Source organism: Poromitra crassiceps (assembly GCF_964638095.1).
Source record: "Poromitra crassiceps genome assembly, chromosome: 16".
Lineage (NCBI taxonomy): Eukaryota > Metazoa > Chordata > Actinopteri > Beryciformes > Melamphaidae > Poromitra > Poromitra crassiceps.
This window is the reverse complement of record NC_139645.1, coordinates 1,422,997-1,447,386: the sequence shown is the minus strand read 5'-3', so window position 1 is coordinate 1,447,386 and position 24,390 is coordinate 1,422,997. Positions and strand designations below refer to the sequence as shown.

Below are 24,390 nucleotides of genomic sequence, written 5' to 3'. Positions count from 1 at the left end.
CTGGATTTGCAGCAAATGAGATCAACCATTATAGCGATCTGAATACCTGTGAATTGGATGGTCACAAAGAGGCATTTGAGGCATGTATACAGAGAACTGAATGGTTTAGAAGGATGTGGATTACAGAATTGTCTATCACTGTCTTTAGTCTCCTAGAGACCAGCTTGCTTTGATTTTGATCAAACATCATTCTATTTTGGCCACTTGTCCAACTTCCTTATGCACAGACCCAGGGAACAACTTCTATCCAAGGTTGCTTTCAGATTAGGATACTAATATATGTTAAAGAATGTCGCTTATTAAGAATATTTCCTATTTAAACAGTATATAAATGCCATAACAACTAAGCAATTGATGGTTAATAAGATGTATTGACCATGGTATCTCTCTTATGACAGAATTGTACACTCAATCAGGGGATTTGTTTGTTCCTTCTGATTCACTTCTTGGTCTGAATCTCTTTTAGGCCTGCTGTCTATGGTCTGAAGGCACGCAAAAAAATAGAAACTATTCAATGGAAAATAAAATTATGTCAACAAGTTTGGAATCTCTTTCCTGCCATGATTCAAACTCTCTCCTCTATCTTTCCCTTCCTCGATCTGTTTTCACTCCTCCTCGATGAGTAGCCAAACATGAAATGCTTCATTGCATTGGAAACGGTTTTTGTGCTGCATTGTGTCTGTCTAGTTTTTATGCCTCCGCCGGCGATGGCGGATTTTAGTTTAGTTTAATTATCAAAATTCAAATACAGTGGTAAAAGAATACCATATAAATGACATTGTCAGGGATAGCACGATAAAGTCCAGGACTTGTTTCCAGGAGAGGCTGGACGTGTTATGGTTTTGAGTTGACAAATCTGGAGATGAGATGCCTGGAGTGAGGAGGGCTCAGCAAGAAGAGCATGTTCATTTTGGAGAGCTTCAAAGGTACGAATCTTGGATGGAACATGATTTGTGATTTGCAGATGTCTGAGCCAGGCAACTCAAACTTCCTCTTCAGTAGATCAAAGGATGTAAAAGAACCATCTATGTATAGGTTTCTTTGATGGAAACCAGCCCCTTCTCACTCCAGGCATGATCTTTTTTGTCCAACCAAGGAGGCAGAAAAGAGTGATTGAAACAAATCAGTGTGTGGACAGAAACATCCGGTAGACTCAAAAAACTCCTAACCCGGTTTAGAATTCTGACCGTTTTTCACAACAAACCTGAGATTTTGTAAAGTCCCAGGCCTCTCTAAAATAATATGGCTGGCAGAGAGGAGTTGGCAATAGAGCTGGCCTCCATTTTCAGCCACAGAGATGTGTAAAATGGTTAACCGTGTTGTTAAAGTAGCGTACCCCCAAACATTGTCTAAAGCCACACACACCACTGCACCATGGGCTTCAAGGTATTTGTGCTTGTATGAGTCTGGACAGACATGATATAGACTGCAACTTCACCTGTTGGTGGAGGCATACAACCACTACGCAGCTATTTTATTCTTTTGCAGGGGATTTGCTCAGGTTTGAAGTAGGGATAAACTGTTCCACACCTAATTCAGACACTATTGTACATTACCCGGGCCTGGACAACCACCTATATTTCTTCAAGATTCAAGATTTTTTTATTGTCACTCCGTGGTACAAGTACGCACATGTGAAATTCTTCTCCTGTAGGCTCCGTTACAGACAAGGTGCAGGAGGTAAAATAGGTGCAAAATCACAGCAAACACAATCACAGGCCACGAGACTCCTTAACATATACAAATAGTGTAGTAGCCGTACTGTACCGCACTGCAGCTGCTACCATCACGTATGATGACTAATGTTCAATAGTATGTTAATTAGGTATATGCTATTTGTACCTAACAGAATGTTATTATGTTTAATTATGTTTAAAGTATGTTCATGCCATTTGCACTATGGGCAGTGAATACGCGACTGTCTGTGGCGTGTCTTACTGCTTTATTGCTTGTTGCCTCTTGTTTTTATTTATTTATCTTTTATTTTTTGCACTATATTGTAATGGAGCCTACAGCACAAGAATTTCACACGTGATACTTGTACTACGGAGTGACAATAAAAATCTTGAATCTTGAATCTTGATCTTGAATCACAACAACAACAATAGTGCAACATAGTGAACTAAGGCAAACAATGTAAACAGTGTATGTCAATAGAATAAAAAGGTATTAAAATAAGCTATTAAAATAGAATAATAAGGTATTAGAATAAAAGAAGACAAATATTTTCAGTCACTTTGCACCTGGGAGATTTTGAGCCTATAAAGACATATAAGACTGTATATGTGGAGGAAAGGTAACTGGAGCCCAGAAACGCAACGTAATGCAAAAATCAAAGGGGAGACACATTTTAATAACTACAAGACCTGACAGCAAAGATAGTAGCTAGCCTAGTCTCTGTTACAGTCCAAACCAAACCATAGACAACACACACGCACACACACGCGCGGTGTGTGCGCGCGCAGGCACGTCCTCCTCGTTTACGTAAACAGGCGCTCAACTTGCGCAAGTTCCGCCACTAGTCAGAGAGTTTGCGACAAGTCGTCAGAAGAAATTGCCGGCGTTTGGGGTGGAGCTAGATGGCTAACGTGTCAAACGCAAATTATTTTAGATAGTTTTTATTTTTTATTTGGCTGCAGATTCAGTAGAGTGGTGCTATGTCTTCAGGAATGTATCGACAAACACCGTAAGTTTCCCTTCATTTGGGTTCAGCTCGTTGTTGACAAACCCCACTAAGCTGAGTTGTATTTGAAGCTAGCGTTAGCTTAGCTACCACCAGCTACTAGCATGGTCGTGGTAGTGGCCTGCTAATGTTAGCTGCCCAGCTATCGTTTGCAAGTAGCATTATATGTGAACGTTACCATATCAATAACGTTACTCATGATAGCATGATATTCCAAAATGCCTTGTCTTGTTAAATAGCTAAGATCTAATTTGAATGTTGGATAATGAAGTAGCCATCGCGTTAGCAACTTTTTGAGCTTTGTCGTGCCATGCATGTATCAGTAGATAACGTTGTTGGCTATTGTTAGCTTGACCCTGCTAGCCGGGCTAGCATCTCTTCAGTATGAACGAGAAGCGCCCGGCTAGCAGGGTGATTGTTAGCTTAACGTTATCGTTAGAATAATTAAGTTAGCTTCACGTTAACAACCAAGCCGGCAAAATACAAATAATTGCTGTTAAATCGAAGTTCCTTTAAGACAGTTTGCCAGCGAATTATTTAGTTAATTATCACAATTTCCCAGTCAAGACAGCCATGATGTACGACGTACGACGACACCAGGCGGCTAACGTTATTTAGCTATAATGCTACTCGGGCTTGATGGCTTGGCTTAACCCAATGATACCTGATGCAAAGCGGACATTTTTTTCGGGTGGCCATATATTCAAAGCGGAAATTTTTTAGGGTCACGCGGTTCGCGGTCTTAAAGGGATACACACACAAATGAGGGATATACATGCAAATGCTGCATCAGGTATCAATGGGTTAAAACATCCTTAAAACTTATGTCACTTGTATCTGGTTGTTAACGTGTGTTTGGCAGTATTTAGGCCTGTATACATAACGTGTGTTTGGCAGTAGTTAGGCCTGTATACATAACGTGTGTTTGGCAGTATTTAGGCCTGTATACATAACGTGTGTTTGGCAGTAGTTAGGCCTGTATACATAACGTGTGTTTGGCAGTAGTTAGGCCTGTATACATAACGTGTGTTTGGCAGTAGTTAGGCCTGTATACATAACGTGTGTTTGGCAGTAGTTAGGCCTGTATACATAACGTGTGTTTGGCAGTAGTTAGGCCTGTATACATAACGTGTGTTTGGCAGTAGTTAGGCCTGTATACATAACGTGTGTTTGGCAGTAGTTAGGCCTGTATACATAACGTGTGTTTGGCAGTATTTAGGCCTGTATACATAACGTGTGTTTGGCAGTAGTTAGGCCTGTCTACATAACGTGTGTTTGGCAGTAGTTAGGCCTGTATACATAACGTGTGTTTGGCAGTAGTTAGGCCTGTATACATAACGTGTGTTTGGCAGTAGTTAGGCCTGTATACATAACGTGTGTTTGGCAGTATTTAGGCCTGTATACATAACGTGTGTTTGGCAGTAGTTAGGCCTGTATACATAACGTGTGTTTGGCAGTATTTAGGCCTGTATACATAACGTGTGTTTGGCAGTAGTTAGGCCTGTATACATAATGTGAGTGAATGTTAATCGTATGCCATTTTCTTCTCAGGTGCTTAACCAGCCGATGGGATCAGACCGCCCAGCCCAAACAGAGTGTAGACGTGAGGCAGCAGAGCAATGATCCTGTCTCCTTATCAGGAGTTTCTAAAAGTGAGCCACTCGACTCGGACAAGCCAGCAGCTCAGGGAGGAGTTGAAATGGCTGCAGCCATGGCTGCCAAGATCAATGCCATGTTAATGGCCAAGGGAAAGCTGTTGACTCCCCCACCATTACTTGCAAAGGTGCTCAACTTACAATAACCTTTAGTGAGTAGCTGTTAATTTCCCACTATCTATGGATTCACTAAATACAGTATGCTTACTGTGTTTCTTGTCTTGTCTCGTCTTTCAGACGCCTCCAAGTATGCCGGTGCTGAGTAAAGACGAGGCGGTAACGGTCGTCACAGAGGTGGACATAAATGATGTACCAATAAATTGCAGGGACCTGCTTACCAAAGGCAAAACACAGGAGGAGGTAAATGGAAAGTAGTTATGCCAGTGGTGCATTAAGAACATTAACACTGCTTGAGAAAATGGCAAAACTATCCTTTTATATAAAAGGGAGTAAGTGGGTTCTGCAATTGTGGGCAAGCTTTGGTGGCCATGTTGCTGGAGTGTAATCAAAAACCACAATTAGCTCGACTGACGTCACTGATGATGTCATAGACGATGTCACAATGTCTATGACATCATCAGTGATGATGTAGCAATGTCTGACATAATCAGTGACATGACAATTGCTCGAGTGCCACACAGCGGCCGAGCGTATGCGAGCTGCAGGGCCAGCTTGGCGAGCTGCAGAGTGTGCGTACAGCCAAACCGCCTCAAATGCAAAGAAGCATTGTCCTTTAGATGTTTGTCCTTTTTCACAATGAAAAAATACCAAAATAAACCATTTGATCAAGTAGCTTACGATCCCCCCTCATCCCATTTTGTTCTTTTTTTCCAGATCCGACAATGTAGTGGAGCAGTCGTCTCAACAAAGGGTCACTACATGGCTGACACAGAGAAGGGAAGAAGAGGAGGGTATGTATTCACTCATCATCTTGTTGACAAGTCAATTTGTACTTCAGAAAATGAAGAAGAACTGCAGTGTTTATAAGTCGTTGCAATTAGTGATTTAAATCTTTTTTTTTTGTTATGACGGTGGGAAACTATTTTTTGAGGGGTTGAGTTGCATAAGTTCTGTGTTGTCCATGACATATTCTGATTTGCTTTTTTTAGAGAAAGGCCTTTGTATTTGCATGTCCAGGGGAAAAGTCAGGAGCAGGTCAATAGTAAGTAGTATTTAACTTCTTATCAATCCATTATAGACGGTTGGGAATTGTTTGCACTTTGTAAGTTCCAGTAATGCTTTTTTGTTGAATTGAATGTTTCATGGTGTGCTTCAACATGTTTGTACAATACCTGTGACAATAGACATTTTTAACTCGGGGAAATGGCACATTCCAGCAGTACTTTAGAGCAGAGGTTCTCAAATGTTTTTCAGCCAAGGACCCCTTACAAGATAGAAAATATACCGGGGACCCCCTCATTCTGATTTGTGATTTTGGGCTAAACTTAATTGTTTCCATGGTAACGTGCTTGACTTTTAAATTAATAGGTTTGTTAGATTAGAATGTAATCCATGAACCATTTTAGATTTAAAGCATAAAATGGTATGGTAAATATGAAGCTTTTGCAAAAGAAAAAAAAAATCCTGAAAACTTTTCGCGGACCCCCTGGCAAAGTGCCACGGACCCCTGGGGGTCCCCGGACCCCCATTTGAGAACCACTGCTTTAGAGCACTGGCTCTCAACCTGGGGGTCGCGGGATGATCGTCAAGAAAGAAAAGAAAAAATCTCCATTGATAATTAAATCTCCCATTCCGATGATTTAATCTATTATAAAGCTATATAAACTATAAAAACTATATAAACCTGTATGGACATCCGACCAAGCCGGAGGGAAAGCGAGGATGCAAACCTGTGCCCCTCGCGTCTGTAGCCAGGGACTTTACCTCTACACTACCCGGACGCCCAAAGAGCCTATACTTTGTGTGAGAAATAAATAATTACATGCTGGAAGATATAAGCATTCTTGTTATCACTTCTTCAGAACTGGTATTGTTTTTCTAATTCCCAACCCTCCTAACGTTACTGATGAGGTTTTGGGGCGAGGGGTTGAATATGGAGACGGTAGGACTGATGTCCAAACTTTGTGCACTTCTCTTCTCAACATCAGAGGCGGTGATGAGGATCAAGGAGATCATCTCCGAGGACGTGCTGAGGGCATCTGCAGCATCAGGAGGACATCACGTCCCCGTCATGCCCCCTCTCACTCTCTACCCTCAGCCTCCTCGGCCCGTCAATCCACCGGCAAGAATGCCCCACAGCCACTCCACTTCAACCCAGGGACACCGGCCTGCCGCTCCACATTCAGGGGTAGGCAGATAGACATGACATCTGTGTTCAGTGTCGTCCCAACACAAAATGGCAAAACTACTGCTGTAATACAGAATGACAATTGAACGGCAGTGACACTTGACAAAGTTATTGTGTACAATTAATTTCAATGTTAGAACATTTGTGTTCAGAGTGACGTGGAGGGCAGATTTGCCGCAGTTTTCAAGTTTTTCCTCGTCTATTTTTTGCTCCAACTGAAATGTTTTATGGTCACTCGCGATTCAGTAAGTCACGGGTTAGCTTGGTTCCAGCCTTAAAACTCACAAGGATTTTTCGAAATGTCTATGGAGAAATGAATGGGGTGCTCTCTTCCGGGGCAAGAAATGTCACGTGAATGTTCAGCTCTATAGCCAGCCAGCCAATCAGTCAAAATATATGACAAAAGATATAAAAAATATATGAATATGTTCTTTAGGTATAGATACAAACAAAGGACTGCTGGGTTGGATGGTTGAAACACGCGTTTTAAAACCTGCTATTTCCTTGACGGGGAGATAGATATCTGCTACACAGAGGTCTGGCCCTGAATCACATCGCGCATGTGCCAATATTACCCCCACATAAGGTCTCCCATTCGCTTTGCACTATGCAACACCCCACCACATCTCCTCCTATCAACATGTGCAGGGGGGCGGATTCTAAAGTCTGAATCCAGACTAATCATAAGTACATTTTTTCACAAATTAAACGCGTCGCGTCAGAGCTGAGAGCACTGATTGTGAGGGAGGGGCTCAGAGCTGAGAGCACTGATTGTGAGGGAGGGGCTCAGAGCTGAGAGCACTGATTGTGAGGGAGGGGCTCAGAGCTGAGAGCACTGATTGTGAGGGAGGGGCTCAGAGCTGAGAGCACTGATTGTGAGGGAGGGGCTCAGAGCTGAGAGCACTGATTGTGAGGGAGGGGCTCAGAGCTGAGAGCACTGATTGTGAGGGAGGGGCTCAGAGCTGAGAGCACTGATTGTGAGGGGGCGGGGCTTAGTGTCTCTTTAAAATTGGTTGGTATCAATAAGATTGGATTCCACTGATGGAGGTAAAGAAGGAGAGGCAAGTCAAGACCATGTTGCCTTCTCCGATACCCACCTCCAAGATCAACCAGCAGTGAGAACAACTCTCGTCTACAGAGAAAAGCCTTGGGTTACTGCATCTGCTTACAAACCTGCTCGAGACACAAAGTTGTTTTAGATGTCAATGAATAGCAACATAAACTCCCAACAAGTCATTTTAATAACGCATTTGTTTCTCATGTCCTCAGAGTTTTGTGCACACAAAGATTTTTGTGGGTCTGGACCAGGCGCTGCCCTCGTTCAATGTGAATGAGAAGGTGGAGGGTCCAGGGGGTTCGTACCTGGGTCACATCCAGACTGAGACGGGGGCGCGGGTCTTCCTCAGGGGAAAGACTTCAGGCTACATTGAACAAGCTTCAAAAAGAGAGTCCTTCGAGCCTCTTTATGTCTACATCAGGTAAGGTTCAAATCTAAATGCTAAATACAAGATCAAGTACCAGATCAAGGCTCTAAATGGACTTTTTGGTGCTCCTTACCTCTAAAATGTAGGCGCGCCCCCCAAAAATGTAAGGAACACCAATTTATTTTGTATATATAAATAAATACAGGGTTCCTACGCAGTGTAGAAAAGTATTGAATTTTATTTGACTAATTTTCCAGGTCTGGTTAAGTATGGAAAAAAGAAAAGAGTAAGGACAAATATTTGTGTTTCCAGACTATTGCCCCGTTCTGTTTTCTGAAATAAAATTGATAATTTCATGGCATTTGGAGCAGGCAGCCAAAATGTTGACCACGTGCGAGAGAGCGCGCAGGCCAGAGCGAGCTTGACTTTGCAAGGCAAAAAGTCTGGTGTGCAACTGAAGGAAAGCACACTCCTACACAGAGCTGCCTCTATACCTGTACTGTATGACACAGCCTGCTGCAAGACAGCTCTGCCCCCAAGTGCCTTATAAGTGTACCAAATCTGGACATCTCGACCAAAGTAGTTTGAAAGAAAATGCAGCAATATCTTTGAATTGCCAATTACCAAATATTACGCTTGTTTGGACACTGATGAGTTATATGCAGTGATGTACCGTAAATTCCGGACTATAAGGCGCACCGGTGTATAAGCCGCACCTTCAAAGTTGACTATTTTTTTCTTATATAAGCCGCACCGGACTATAAGCCGCGGGTGTTTTAATGGTTTTTTTCTTCTTTTTTTTTGTGTTTTAATGTTTAATTACCATATGTAATGCTCCCATTTATTAACATTTCAACAAAACAACATAACACAACACCACCTGTGTTGTTATTTACAGTGCACACAGTGTCATACAGTGTCATACAGTGTGGTGAAAAGAGGGCAAGAGAGGAAATTAAAACAGAAGTGGCTTTATAGTTAGAAAGAGTGCTAAAAAAGAGAGATTTTTTTTTTTTTTTTTTGGAAAAAATCCATAGATAAGCCGCACCGTTATATAAGCCGCAGGGGCCAAAAAAGGCCAAAAAACGGGAAAAAAGGTGCGGCTTATAGTCCGGAATTTACGGTACACTAGTACCAGAAAAGTAAACGGACCATCTTTTCTGTGTCAGGAAACATATCTTTACGGTTTACGTGGACACTGAATAAACAAGGCTGCACAGATGCTGTGACAATTAAATTAGGCTATTTAACTTTTTTCAACTGATTTACAGTTCTTATGTAGAAAAGGAACAATTCATACTATTTATTCACTATATTAGGTAAAATTCTACAAGCATAGGTAGCACCTGTTAGATGACTTGCTCTTTGGGTAGAGATGTTTGACAGTGGAACGTCATCCAACTTCCTGTGTAGGAGGGAACTAAAGGCCACATACATAGTCAGAATGTAACAGATGTTAACAGACAACCAAACAGACATGAACCAAACAGACATGAACCAAACACACACGAACCAAACAGACACGAACCAAACAGACACGAACCAAACAGACATGAACCAAACAGACATGAACCAAACAGACATGAACCAAACACACACGAACCAAACACACACGAACCAAACACACACGAACCAAACACACACGAACCAAACACACACGAACCAAACGGACACGAACCAAACACACACGAACCAAACACACACGAACCAAACACACACACGAACCAAACACAGACACGAACCAAACAGACACGAACCAAACAGACACGAACCAAACAGACACGAACCAAACAGACACGAACCAAACAGACACGAACCAAACAGACACGAACCAAACACACACGAACCAAACACACACGAACCAAACAGACACGAACCATGTGTGTTTGGTTCGTGTCTGTTTGGTTCATGTGTGTTTGGTTCATGTCTGTTTGGTTCTGGATTTTAAAACTACTACATATTAATAACCATTAACAATTTGTACTTGGGGTGTCAAATCTGGTCTGAAAAATCTACAAAGAATTCTGGAAATTTGATTCTGGAAAAGTCTAGAATTTAGGAATGGAAAATATGTAGGAAGCTTGTCAGGTAAAATAGTATTCCACTACTGGAGGTAAAGAAGGAGAGGCAAGTCAAGACCATACTGCCTTCTCCGATACCCACCTCCAAGATCAACCAGCAGTGAGAACAACCCTCGTCTACAGAGAAAAGCCTTGGGTTACTGCATCTGCTTACAAACCTGCTCTCCTACACACAAAGTGTGTGTGTGTGTGTTATTGGAATTTGAAAAATAGCCAATGCTTTAAAATCATGACAGTTTCATGCTATGTGTATAGATATGGAACATAGAAGCACATACCAACACTCATTTTGCACATACCAACACAAAGACAGTTATTTGCACAAGTGCTCCAGGTTGCTCAATTCCAGTGGCCGCACTTTAGAGCTCTACATAGACTTTCATAATTAGGCTAAAACAATGTTCTTTCTCGTTAACTGAGTCTGGTTCATCCTGGTTAACGATGGTCTCTTGTGTGTTCTAGCCATCCAAATGCGACTGGATTGGAGTCGGCAAAGAAACTCACCGAGAGTCTGCTGGAAACTGTAAGTTTCTACTGGAGGGCTGGACTGTGTCTGAACTGTACGAGTGTCTGATGGGAGGTACAAGAAGGTGAAACTATTCAAGCATATAGTTTTCACTGATACCCACCTCCTAAAGTCAAAGTGGTAGCGTGAACCACCTGATCTCCAGAGATAGGTTCTGAGTGCTCTGCACCTACCCACAATGCAACTCTGCTGTTAAAACGAACGTCAATCTCCCCTGCCTTGGAATGTTCTCTCCTTTACGAGCGTGTCACATTTTTGCTCTTCAGGTGCGAGCTGAACATACCCGCATGGTGTCGATCTACACCGCCACCGGCTCCACCCAACGTGAGTTTTCCTTCTACACGTCGTAACTAAACAGGCAAATTCCAACAGTGTGACCTAATATCAGATACTAGCTGTTTTAATCTATTCTTCTGGTGTAAATTAACCCTCTCCCGGTGTCTTTAGTGGCCCAACAATAGGTTGTAATAGGTGTTTTTCAAAAAAAAAAACTGTGTTATCGTCCCATGTGATACGTGCTATTAACTCCATGTTCTATACTTTCATTTCAGCATACGCAGCACAAGGATTTCCACCTAATAGCAATTACTCTAGCCAGGTGTCCTGGTATAACTACCCAGCAAATGGGTATGCTGGTGGCTATTCAGCGTACCCAGGAGCCGCTGGTTACTGGAGTCACGCAAATGGTGCCCCAAGTCATTCTAACCTGTCGACAACCCCTCCATCTTCTCAGGCATTAATGGTTCAGTATCCTGTGTGTCCTAGGAAGCCACACCCCTATCTCGCCCAGGTATGTGTCTGGAGCACAAACACTGGCATACATCACACGCTTAATAAAGCTTCATGTCAACCATGTCTCCAGCTCATTGTGGACACAATAAGTAAGGTATATAATCAACTCCTAGGTGTGCGTCAAAGCCATTTGAATGCACGTCACGACGTGGAAGGTGGAGCACCACCCGAGGCTTCCAAGCAGACCGGATGGCACGCAGCAGATGATATAACGCTCATACATAAGAGACTTGAGACTTCCGTTTGATGATTTATTTCCACAGAGGAAAAATAACAACAGATAATGCAACGAGTAACTTAATACAAAATTGTGCAGGTGAGGGAAAGAAACCCGGAGGGGCTTATAGTATCTCACCTTATTTAAAAGAACATCTAAATCAATAAAACACTATAATAAAAGAAAAACAGACCATCAAACAACGATTTAAAAACAATTTTCTACAAGAAAAGATAAAAAGAAGAAGAAAAAGTAAAACAGGTAAACCAACCAAATCAACCAACAAAAATACCGTACTGTTGTAAACAGTACAGGGTTTAACAACAACTTACTTGCATTGCTTTCATACCTTGATATCACACCTCATTTACTGTGCTCTTTCAAGACAAGGTGAGAAGCTGATTGGACTTGTGACCTGAGACTTGACTTGGACTTGCAAAAAGTGACTTGTGAGCATCTCTGGTGTGTGTGTGTGTGTGTTTCTGTTCTGCCCAAGGATCCTGGGAGCAGCGACACGGTGGAGCCTGAAGGATCTTCTGAGTCGGGGAGTCCCAAGCGTCGTTTCCAGGAGGGGGCTGAGGAGAAACAAGTGAGCAGCCTGAGACTTTTCACTCTTGTACACCGTCACACTATTAAAGGATCATTCTGTCCATTTTTAACCTTATTTTTGCCACATACTGGCAGATTCTGCCCCCACACGCAACATTTCAATACAGTGCTGCTATCAGGCCAATGGGCAGCGGTGTCTTTTTCAACACATTGCTCTATAATGAGAAGTGTCAGTAAATGAAAAGAATCAGTATGTTGGAAAAATGGGGTTCCGGTCAAATGGCGAGGATGATTTAACTTTCCTAATTTATGCTGCACATTTGGTTGATCAGTTTTGAATAGTCCTAAAAGTCTGTGCTTTTCTATTTAGCCCAGCAGCAGCAGCTCCTCAGAAGACCCTGCTACTCAACAGTCTGTACTTCCTGCCTCCAGAGGAGCAGAAAGGTGTGTGGATAGATCTCATTCCACCCTGGGTGTTTACACTTGATGAGTCTTACGTGATGCTGACGTTAACACTGCTCTCTTTAGGATCCTGATGCCTCCGCCGCCGTTTAGGATCCCGATGCCTCCACCACCACCGCCGCCTCCCGCCGTGGCGCCCGCCTCTGCCCCCGCCGCACGTAAAAGGCCGATGGAGACGACGACAGAGCATCCGACCAGTCTGCCCGGCAACACCGCACCGATGGGTACGCATCACTCGCTCTCCTACCCTTCTCAGACATTTTATCAGTGGAGTTGACGGTAGTGTGAAATGGCTACTCCCCCCGCGGAGGAAGGGGAGAGCAGTGGAGACCTGTGACCTGTGACGGCAGAACCCACTAACACGCTCTTCTTCTATATGTTCTTTGTCTTTCCCTTGTTTTCTCTCTCAACATGTGTCCCCGGACCTGCCTGTAATGGATGTGTGCTCTGCTGCCGTTTCATTTGATATCTCCCCCTCTGGCTGTGGATCAAACCAACTCAAACCACGGCTAACATGGGGCTCCTCAATGGGTTTCTTCTTTGTTTTTGCTCTTTCTCGCTTTGTCCCATCCCCCCCCCTCTCTCTCTCTCTTTGTCTCCCACCTCTCTCTTACGCCCCGCCCCCTTTCTCTCTTCTCTCCTGTCTCTCCATTTTTTGTGCCCTTACAGGTGTTCAAGCGGCCGTGTGTGAGAAGAAAGCGAAAGTGGTTGGGGATGCGTCAGGGCTAGTGCCCTACGAAGGAGACTCCTCAGACGAAGAGGAGGAGAGGACGTGCAGCAGTAAGACCGATAACTCATAACCCCTAGCACCCCCCGCCCCTCCCCACTGTCCAGGATACCCACAGCCCAAAGCCCAAAGCCTAGCTCTTCTGCGTACATCAACACAACTCTCGCACTCAAAACACAACACGTCTTGTGGCTGCATTGCACTCTGGTCTATTGAAGCTGTCGGTGAAGAAGCTTCTCTTCTACGATGGACGTCTTCCTGTGTGATAGTTGCAACATTGATGCAAAAATGGTGAATCTAGAAAGAAGCTCTTTGATTCTTTGAGTCGTTTATCACTGATGTCTTTGAAAAATGTTCTGCTATCAAAGAAAATAGAATAAAAGGTAACACTTTATTGGATAGTCGGCCTACAGAGGCTCTGCAGAGTATTGGTAACATTTCAACAGCTTATTAGTTGACATTCAACAAATCAACTGTTTGTCTTTGTCTGTAGATGATGTTCTAACAGCTTATTAGTTCAGATTCAACAAACGGATTCGGTTTGCTTGCTGCTCCACACACCTGGATAGGGCTGTCCTCGACTCAGGATTCGAGTATTCGACTATTCTATACAAAAAATAAGAATATCTTCAGTGATGATTTCGACCACATTAACAGTCAATGCCACGGAGTGATGATGGGGATATATTTTTGAGCATTTAAAATCAATAAGACTGTTATGATCATGCAAGATTTGAATTGCCGACGTTGGGCTATTGGATAATGGATTTGTCTGAATTATGAGACAGGCAGGACATACATAATTATTTTTTTAATTAACCCATTGATGCCTGATGCAGCATTTGTGTGTGTATCCCTTTAAGACCGCGAACCGCGTATGTTCAGTTTCAATCATCTGAATTGAACTAAAATTAAATATGAAATGAAAAGGCAGACTTCTCTTGAATTACAGGCAGAGCATATGCTTCAGCTTGTTAAACAAGTAAAACTGGTCAGGCTAATCCAGTTTCAATAATCTGAATTTAACTCAAATGAAATATGAAAAAAAAAAAAAAAAAATGCCAATGTCCACGACCCAATCAAAATGGCCCCGGCCCTGCGACCCACCAGTTGAGAAACGCTGCTATAGATGATCTGTTGACTATCTGTTAAACAGTTGAATTGTAGAATCTCAACTAATAAGCTGTTGAAATGTTACAAATACTCTGTAGACTCTCTGTAGGTGGACCACCCAAATAGTGTTCTGTAGGTGGACCACCCAAATATAGTGTTAGAGAATAAAATAAACCACCAAACACACAAAATAGGCCCAGAAATGCAAGGAGCATTGCCAACGGCAGTGTTTGTGTTTGAGGGTGGATTTTTCCTTTAGGACACACAGATGCAATTGTATAGTAATTATAAATGACACCTTTTTACTAAGACCATTTTATTTCAATTCTCAAAGCATATTTTGTCCATAAAATGATCCAAATCTTTTTTGGGGATTTTCATCACTTGCTCTGCACCAGTTGATGATATAAATATATACATATTGTAAAATTCAGTGGAACTTTTTCTTATCTTGGAAAATGGTATATGCCTGTTCCCATGGAATACTGTAATAAAAATGAATTGGAAAAACCCTCGTCTTTGGGTCTCCCACATTTAATACAGCTGAGATAGGTCAGTGGGGTTTTCATAATGGCTATATATATATATGTGTGTGTGTATATATCTATATATACACATACATACATACAGATCCTTTCCCAAAAATTAGAATATCATGGAAAAGTTAGTTTTTCTCCATAATTCCTTTCAAAAAGTGAAACTTTCATAGATTATAGATTCATTGCACACAAAGTGAAATATTTCTAGCCTTTATCAATCAGCAGAATCGGCAGCCTCAGTCCACTCCCTCTGAATCTGCCAAATTTTTGAATAGTCTTTGCTTGACAATCTGCTGAAGCCCACGGTCATCCATGGTATTCAATATTTTTGGAAAGGATCTGTATATGGATATACACACATGGCTTTTATTTAATGTAGAAGATTCAAAATGGCAGATGTCGTAATTGATGTCAGATAAATGTGTATTCAGGAGCCTCGATGCCGTTGTGCACAGTGAGCGCTCCGGGGTTGTCCAGGGCGAAGCAGGGGTGGACATAATGTTGGAAGTGACACCGGAAGGTGTGGAGGTGTTGTTCTAGCTCCACGTTAAAGAAGGACAGCGCCCCCTTCTCGTAGTCGAGTGCCACTCCTATGCGCACCGGGTTCACCGTGATCCTCAGGTCGGGGCTCCAGCCATTGTGCAGAAACTCGTACTTGTGTCTAAGAAAAGAAAAGGGTAACATCGTCATGACAGCATAGGAGTGAAATGACCGCTCATGTGAATCCTGATCAAATAAATTAAGCTGACATTTAAATCGTGACACTTCATGCTGTCAGAATAATCTTCCAGCTCACTAAGCGATTCGTGATGTAGATGCTGAATTGTCAGCCAAGAACAGGAAGTCCTGTGGCTGCTGATTATGAAATAAAAAGTGTGTATAGTGAAGTTGTGCGTAGGCAGGATGACATTAAGACACCACTGCAAAGTAAAGCGCTTTGGTGTCTTGTGTGATCTGCCTCGAATGATCCGCTAAATTGTCGATTCAACTGTCCTGCTGCTTTGCACCAAGAAGAGTTGCTATAGCAACTGCTATAAAGTAATATTCTACTCTGCCTTTAGCATGAATAAGGCCGATTTTCAATCGGCTTAGTTTTGCACAAAGCATAAACACTTTATTTCTTAGGAAAGGATTTACTTTAGTGACTAAATATACTGTTTTTCCATGAAGTGTGTGGTAGTGTCTATGAGGGGATCAGCACACTCATTCTGCTATCATGAGCTGGTCTGGCCAGTCTCCTGTCCAGCCAGTCTCCTGTCCAGCCAGTATGTAATGAATGGGAACAACTAATCCTTTGTACAAAGCGTAGAGCAGCAGACCAAGGCGACGCATGAATCAAGTCTTTTTGATCAAGATGTTCTTGTACCTGGATGGAGTGAGGATGTGTCTCATACACCAGGACGTGTTGTTGGTGCCCAGGTACGAGTTCCTCTGGGTGTCCTCGTATGCGACTCCGATCCTGAACTCCGTCCCATCATCCACCTCGATCTCCCAGTAATGTCTGCCACGCACTGGAATCAGATCTCCCAGAACAGCCACACATCTAGACACACACATTCATTTCACATATCTACACTAAACGCATCTCGAGTAGACCATATACATTTCACACTCACTACCAGTTACTATCTACATATTGGTTGTAGGATTAATATCTACTAATATTACCAGCCGACAGCGTTGGACCGATTTTGCGGATACGATGACGTCAAAACCGTGCCAAGATGCAGTCACGAAACTTTACACTGTAAAGTGTCTGCATCTTGCACGGTTTACAGTGTAAAGTTTACAGTGTGGTTCACCTCAAAATGATGGCCCAATTCGAAAATTGGTGTGATCCGACCCAAGGGGGCTGCCCCCCCCCCCCCCCCCACTTTACGCCCCTGACCCACATTCGTTTTAATTCGCAGGTGTGATCCCACCGCAAGATAGTCTAGTTATTTTCATTGTCGATTAATCTAGCAATTATTTTCTCAATCAATTAGCCTCTAAAATATAAAAAATAACAAAGTTACTATTCTGCGTAGCAGCCAAATAAAAACAAGTATTCATTATATAATTAGTGTAGATATGAAATAAGTGAGCAAATCTTCGCATTTGTGAAGCTGTAACCAGCTGGTATTTAGACTTGATGAATGAAGATTATCAAAATTATAATCAATCGATTCTGTTGATTGACTAATTTCAGTTCTAATTGCTTGTCACATTAGTGACCGTTCAATACTTCACCTGGCGAAGGTGTTATCGTCAAACGCCAGAGCGCTCAGAGGCAGCTCCTCGTCTCCGTAAAACATGGTGAAGCCATCTTCAGACATGGACAGGCAGGGATGGGCAGTGTCCTCTAGGAGATGGAAGAACGTACCTGCACAGGTGCACATAAACATACACCGTTATTCATCACATGAATGTGCTCCGAGCACAATTAGGCTGACGGTAACACGCTGCTCCTCACCTGTTGTGGAGACGATAAACGCCTCACTTCTGTCACTGGGTCCTCCAATGTTCACCGCTCTGACACAGATGAGGTAGCGCCTCGCTGTCTGCAGCTGGATCAGACATTGACAGGTGGGCACAGCTACTATGGACCTGGGGGATTAATCACCAGTGGGCAGAAGATGTATTCGCTGCCCAAAAATGGCAATGTTTGGGTTAACGTCATTATTTTCCACACTGGTAAGTTCTGAAATACTAGGTTCATCTTGCACTTTGTGGGAGGGGCAAGGGAGTGAATGATGTCAACAAAGAAGGTATCGGCACTCTCAAATCAGTGGAGGCCAGGGCTTTCCTGCTGCCTCCGCAGGGGGGCTCCAAACCGTTTCAGGGGAGGCTCAGTGAATGGAAGTGGAAAAAATATATTCGTTATCAAAAGGAGATCACATAGAATAGTCTGCATGTGTGCGCTTTGGTTAAATAGACCTCAAACCATGAGTTCAGAGATACAGCAGTTTTGGGGCGGTCTTTTTGCCACTTTCCCAGAGTCAGAAACGAATGCATGCCTTCAAACAGACCTTTTCTAATGTAGTTGGTGTCGTGTGTAGACTGAAGTGTGTAGACTGAAGTTTGTAGACTGAGACTGAAGTGTGCAGACTGAAGTGTGCAGACTGAAGTGTGTAGACTGTAGTGTGTAGTGTGTAGACTGAAGTGTGCAGACTGAAGTGTGCAGACTGAAGTGTGCAGACTGAAGTGTGTAGACTGAAGTGTGCAGACTGAGACTGAAGTGTGTAGACTGAAGTGTGTCAAACAGCAATATCAGGCTATCTTGGCTCAATTGTTGAGCGTGTCTGGGATGGGGAGGGCGCAGCGGTCACATTTTTCCAAGCCTTATCTGATGGGAAGCCCACAGTCTCAGACTTTGAAACCCCCCTGGTGTAGTAGGGCTATATCAGCAGCAAGAAGAAAACGGACACGTTGCAGCTCTAGGCCTTCCTCAGTTACATCAAAAAGATGCACTCATTTGAGACTGCTGATCACTTCATTTGTTATTTTTGGGTCGGCACCCATTACACTCTAAAGAGCGTGTTGAGCACGCCAGTTCTTTCATTTAACAAAGAAGACATCTAACTATGCATGCACCCATCTCCTTCACAGTTTAGAAGGGTTGATTTCTGTTGTGATTATATGGAAATAAAATGGAGCATTGTGATAAATGGTTTGACTTTTGGGTCAAACGAAACCGAAGTGACCAGATGAAGAATGAAAATGACCCCAAAATGCTGGGAGAATATTCTAGCCGAGGCGAACGGTGGTGCAGGAGGCGAAGCTAAGAATAGATTTTCTAGGACAGACGATTTCTTGAATCAGCAGCTCTCTACAACCAGGGGACCTCGAAACTCCCAGGCAGCACTAACAGAGTCATGTTTATGGATGTAGTGAAGCCAAAGCCTTCTTATAGGGCAACACAGTAGAGAGAAATGTCACGTGACACACTGCATCTAGCATGACGCTCTGCAGATCCAACACACCATTTCTGACCCAGGCTTCTATTTATACAGCGCCAGAGCCTTTTTTATTTTTTCGCTTTTTGCAGAATTTAAAAACATCTATCATGCAAATGTAAAAATAAAATAAAAAAGTCAAGGAGTCACAATAAAGTCCTGAGCTTGTTCCCATACAGAATCAGTTAAGCTCGTTCTGAGTCAGGATCATCATAGTGATACAGGTGTGTGTGTTTGTATTAGGAGGGCAAGACCTTCTTACTCAGTGATGCCACTCTGTCTGCCGTCTGTAGCCATCTCACTGAGCTCCACAGTGTAGGAGTCCACAGGGTTGGTGTTTCCTGACTCCCAGCGAATCAGAGCAGCCTCGGGACAACTGGTGCACTCCCTCTGCTTGATCACTGGAGGCGAAGGCACTGGAGAGATAGAGAGAGAGAGAGGGGGGGGGGGCACAAGTTGGGCCTCATTCTCATAACATCAGTCTTGTGAGTCTGGAATGACGACACAATTTAGATCAGGGGTGCCCAACCAGTCGATTGGACTGACCCCAGGTCGATCGCGTCAAAAATCGATTATTAAAAAAATAAAAATAAAATATAATATAATGGAAGTACATGCAGTTGTTTATTTTAATTATGGATCATAATACAATGCAATTCCAAAAGCACTTTTATTTTAAAAGTAGCCACACAGTGAGAAAAAAGAAAGTGAGAAAAAATAAATCATGTATTGGGTAAAAAAGTGATGCATCGATTTAAGATGCATCGAGATGCATCGATAATCGTAATCGAATCGAATCGTAGCCCTCTGAATCGTAATCGAATCGAATCGTGAGGCCAGTGAAGATTCACAGCCCTAATGTCAAGTGGTTGTGGGACAACGAGAAAGTGTTGTGAGGTTAGTTACTGCAGGCTGGAAACGATGTGTGTGCGTTTGCCATGTTGAAACTGGACTGGTAGATCTCGGGAGGCTGGCTACTTGAAAAGTAGATCTTGGGTCAAAAAAGGTTGGGCACCCCTGATTTAGAGTAATAAATCTGCCATTTTGGTGGATAACCAGAAGGCTAGCCAGGCCAGGGTATTAGAAGAACAATTATTTATGAGTGTGGACTTGAATGACTACTTGTGTCACGGCAGGTCTGGGACCTCCTACCTGTCATGTATAGGGCCTTCTCGCTCGCTGGGCTGATGCCTGTGGTGTTGGTAGCCGTCACCCACAGTTCATACTGAGCGTTGGGCAGCAGATCGGTCACAGTGCAGTGGGTCTCCTTCACTTTCACCTCCTTGGTTACTGAAAAGGAGACGGCAACCACAGATTGAATCATGTTGCTCAGACGTCTGGTACAGAGATCCCTCATCAGTGTGAGAAACCTACATGTATATTATCAACAGATTTATGATTTCAACAACAGCATGCGATCCTTCAGTTCAGTAGACACTGTACCGTCTGGTCCACAGGAGCTGTCTGCTGGTGAGTCCTCCAGCACCGGTCTGTAGTACAGCTGGTAATACTCCACTGTATCATCTGAGAACAGGCTCCAGCAGACACGCAGCGACGTCTGGCTGGCAGAGTTGGCCAGCTGGGGGTTGATTACTGGGGCGGACGGGGCTGGAATCAGATTATAATCCCAATATTGTTACAACAAGATACCATCAGTTGCTTTGCAATGAGAGTAGCGATCCCACCCCACCCCGCCCTCACAAAACAGAAGAAGAGAGAGAGAGAGAGAGAGAGAGAAGTTTTTGACCAGGATTCATGAATTGACTCGAGAATGCCCGGGTAATTACAATTCAAATCCTGGAGTTCCTGGGAACAGAAATGAAATTAATTTCTATGGGAAGTTGTCTTGACTTGCTAAACATTATAAATCAACCATTATGAATCAAATCACATGTTCAATGTATGTATTACAAGTACATGCATCAAATGGCGCCTTTAATACTGACTGATATTCGGTATTGATCCTTATATAACACTACATTTATTATTTTGCCGAAATCACTTGTGACTTTCAGATTAACAACTGGAAAACAAACACACACACGACAGTTGACCAACGTGATTTGTCTAAGAAGTGAATCAGGGAATGTCATTAAGCCTCTTTCATTCAGAAAATGGGTGGCAACAGTGCTGTAGGCATGTTTCCAATAAGAGAATCACTGGATTATTGACAAATTGGAGATCATCCTATAATTAAATACACAAAGGCAGTAAATTGGTAGTTATTTGTCTCTAGGCAACCATTACGCCAAACTTCTCCAAATTGTAATTGCGCATAATATGCCATATGGGGTCTGGAGGAGTGTCCTTCAAGGAGATGAATCATCTATTGTCATCATGCTTGAGAGGCTGCTTCAAGGAGCTTCTGTATTCAGTGCCTCCTGGCCTGATAGATCTGCACTCTCTGAGGGCCCTTCTAGTTAAGAGTCAAATTGTCTCATTCAGCTGTGTGGGACAAGACATTGTCCCTTATTGACAGTATGTAGAGACAGACAGTAACTGTAACTACACAGTCTATTCTATTGATGTAACATAATGGGTGAACAGTCAGACCTGGAACAACGTTGATGGAGTCCATCATGGTTTTGACATCTGATAGGTCAGCAAGTGGCGTGCTAAACTCAAGAGGTGTAGACAGTTTGAAGTCAGTCTCGTCTTTGGCAAACTCCTCGATTCTGGTGGTGGTGGTGGTGGGACACATTGAACATAAAGGTAAGGCCATAGATATAGATTGTATAGACTGTATATGGTAAGGTAGCTTGTATCATGCGTCAGTGCACTGTCACTGGCATCAGATGGATTAGTCAAAGTTAATCCATTAGCACAAAGTCATTCTGAAACTACGTGCAAAAATGACCTTGAAAACACAAAGTTTTTAACTGTCTTAAATAAATGCATTCATTCAATTAAAGTGAGCATCACTTCATATAAGCAATTAGTCTTTTGAAATATGACTAGTCGCTGTCACTGCACTGTCATGCCACATCAGAACAGCATCACACAATTACCTCTTCATGGTGGACATGACTGCCTGTCAATAAAGTTCAGAACAGAGCGATTCAACAACACAGTAAATACATATCTACAGTAAATTAAATACTATTCAATATTATCCAAGTCAGAACGAGACACTGGACTGCGTGCGGCGCGCTAAGAGTCCAGTATCAATTCAATCTTAAGGAAAACGTAGAAGAGGGGTGATCTCTGCACAAACCGTGTACGTCAGGTGCGTAGGAGGCTCCTAGGAGCATCAGGTAAGTTGAGAATAGGAAATCCCGCACACTGACTTCACTTAAGACTTTTATTTATATAGAGAGCTCTATATAAATAAAAATCCTAAAGAAAACGAAATATCTATTTTTCAATGCAGTGTGCTTTTGATCAGATAAAAACTTGATATAGCAGCACGAGTTTGATTTCTATGATCAGTTTCAACTTCAATAAATGCAATCATTCCATACTAATTCAGAAAACAGAGTTGAAATGCAGTTATCTGGCAGGAAAAAAATCTCATCACTTTCAATCTGAGCATTTACACAAACACAAGAACAAGTGTCATGTATTCAATCTCTTCATGCAGCAAGTCAAGTCTTGAGCAATTCAGTCTAGGTCAAGTCCAAGCCAAGGTGAATCCAAGTCCCCAAATCTAAATATTGGATGTTGATAATCAAGTCGGTGCTTTTTTTCTACATTACTATCATGACAACAAAAATCATCTGCTGACTGACTGACGATCATGAATCCAACTGTAGTCGGCACGTTCTTTATGACTATGTTCTTATGACTTGGTGAAGGGAACTATTGCAGAGCTGGAACAAGCTGGACAGCAGACCTTTAGGAAGAGCCTCTTGTCCTGGCTCCGGTAGATCTCCTGGGCCGCCTCGATGAGCTCCTTGGAGGCGTCCATCGTCTGGCCGCAGCCCAGCAGCTGGTTGTACAGAGCCTCCAGCTTGGCCTTCTTCTCGTCCTCCAGGCTGGCCGCCCGCTCGTCGTACCGCTGAGACAACGTCTGCAGCACGTCGTTATAGTGCTGCTCCAAGTGCTGCTCCTGACGGCCAAAGTTCTCCTGCACAGACATTTAACACATTCCCAAAGCTGTAGTAAGTAGGTATGAATGTTTGCTGGGTTGTATTAACAGATTTGTTTAGCATTTAATTCATTATTCAAACGGCAAGAGAACGAAGAGAAGACAGACCAAAGGAGGCAAAACATGAAATGAGGATGTGGCGTCTGTTGAGCTCAGGCCCTCAGGAGGGAGGACCACACACATGGACTTACTTTCCAGCCACCTAAACCATCTCTGGTACAAAAACTGAAAGATCTTTATTGAGGATGAGATTTACCTCCACAGTGAGGAAGATTTCTTCCAGATGACCTGCAAAGTTCTCCATCTGAGCAACCTTCTCTTGCAGCTTATTCCTGGTCTTGGAAACCTCACTCTGTGAGAGCAGTTGAGAGTCACGCACACACACACGCACACACACAATGAAGATCCATTCAGTTTGTACTCTACTTCAGCCATACCTCTTTAATTCAAACCAGTTTCACAGAACAAGCGACTGCAAAACTGTCTGGGATCTATTTATTTTGTATTTATTTTTCAATGAAAGGTCAGTCTCACCACGTCACTTTCTTGCTCCTCAAACACAGCGTCATGCCTATCTTCAGATCCAGCTTCATCATCTTCTTCATCTTCTTCTTCACAAGGCTCAAAGTGAAGGGACTCGTTGGTGTCGACAGAGAAGCGCTGGAAGGTGGAAAGGTTCCGGGTCGCCCTCCCTCCACTGGGCTCCATGGCGCTGGGCTCCGGGAGCTCGTCACCACTGAGGGCTTCCTCTGTAATCACATCCAGTCTGCCTCCTCTGATGTCATAAAGGTCCATAACAGGAAGGGGAAGGAGACACCTTAAGAGGGACCATGAGAGAGAGGACAACATCAAGGTTTACATTTCAGTCAGAACACAAGGTTACATAGATAGGCTATAATATCTAATATAATACAATACATTCTGATTTTAGATGATAATATTGTGTTGACACATATTGAGAAGATATTGCACCATACAAGCTGCACAGGATGAAGTCAACAGTAGCAGCAGCACAAGATCTGAAAACCACTTTGTCCATAACTTGCCTGTGCAATTAGCCCGTTTGATCAAATTACATTCCTTATGTGAACAAGACTGGTGGCAAATTTACCTGGACGGGGATGCTGAATCAGTTAAAAAACGGTTCAAAATAACATGTAGGCTTGGCAGGCAGTGGTTTGCGACAGCACGACTCTACTGAAGCAGCCTAACGTCAAGGCAGCCAGCACACAAATAGACAGGACGCAGGCAGCTCCAATGTCAGAATGGAATGTCAAGCAACCATCAGTGGG

General features: G+C 43.0%; 2 protein-coding genes across 2 annotated transcripts; one reads left to right on the top strand and one right to left on the bottom strand.

Moving 5' to 3' along the window:
- Positions 1-2,574: 2,574 nt before the first annotated feature.
- Positions 2,575-15,488, top strand: LOC310790900 (KH homology domain-containing protein 4-like). The gene is made up of 14 exons (XM_083652611.1): positions 2,575-2,686; positions 4,235-4,466; positions 4,576-4,698; positions 5,173-5,249; positions 5,448-5,500; positions 6,447-6,646; positions 7,916-8,124; positions 10,614-10,674; positions 10,944-11,001; positions 11,229-11,467; positions 12,183-12,275; positions 12,606-12,679; positions 12,764-12,921; positions 13,367-15,488. Exons 1-14 carry the CDS (start codon positions 2,658-2,660, stop codon positions 13,495-13,497), a joined length of 1,737 nt encoding a protein of 578 aa, XP_083508737.1. The 5' UTR covers positions 2,575-2,657; the 3' UTR covers positions 13,498-15,488.
- Positions 15,437-24,234, bottom strand: fsd2 (fibronectin type III and SPRY domain containing 2). Its single transcript, XM_083652613.1, has 13 exons — positions 24,210-24,234; positions 23,633-23,915; positions 23,355-23,450; positions 22,844-23,077; positions 22,020-22,042; positions 21,565-21,686; positions 20,455-20,619; positions 20,164-20,301; positions 19,274-19,427; positions 17,529-17,662; positions 17,306-17,438; positions 16,443-16,619; positions 15,437-15,737 (listed from the first exon to the last, which is right to left on the bottom strand). Exons 2-13 carry the CDS (start codon positions 23,891-23,893, stop codon positions 15,488-15,490), a joined length of 1,887 nt encoding a protein of 628 aa, XP_083508739.1. The 5' UTR covers positions 23,894-23,915; positions 24,210-24,234; the 3' UTR covers positions 15,437-15,487.
- Between the last annotated feature and the right edge of the window lie 156 nt (positions 24,235-24,390).

Coding starts and splice junctions, on each gene's coding strand:
- LOC310790900 (XM_083652611.1), top strand. CDS start 2,658: ATGTCTTCAGGAATGTATCGACAAACACC. Junction 4,699..5,172: donor AAGGCAAAACACAGGAGGAG/GTAAATGGAAAG, acceptor CTTTTTTTCCAG/ATCCGACAATGTAGTGGAGC. Junction 12,922..13,366: donor CGGCAACACCGCACCGATGG/GTACGCATCACT, acceptor GTGCCCTTACAG/GTGTTCAAGCGGCCGTGTGT.
- fsd2 (XM_083652613.1), bottom strand. CDS start 23,893: ATGGACCTTTATGACATCAGAGGAGGCAGACTGGATGTGATTACAGAG. Junction 23,451..23,632: donor AGGAGCAAGAAAGTGACGTG/GTGAGACTGACC, acceptor CTGCTCTCACAG/AGTGAGGTTTCCAAGACCAG. Junction 16,620..17,305: donor GACGATAACACCTTCGCCAG/GTGAAGTATTGA, acceptor GTGTGTGTCTAG/ATGTGTGGCTGTTCTGGGAG.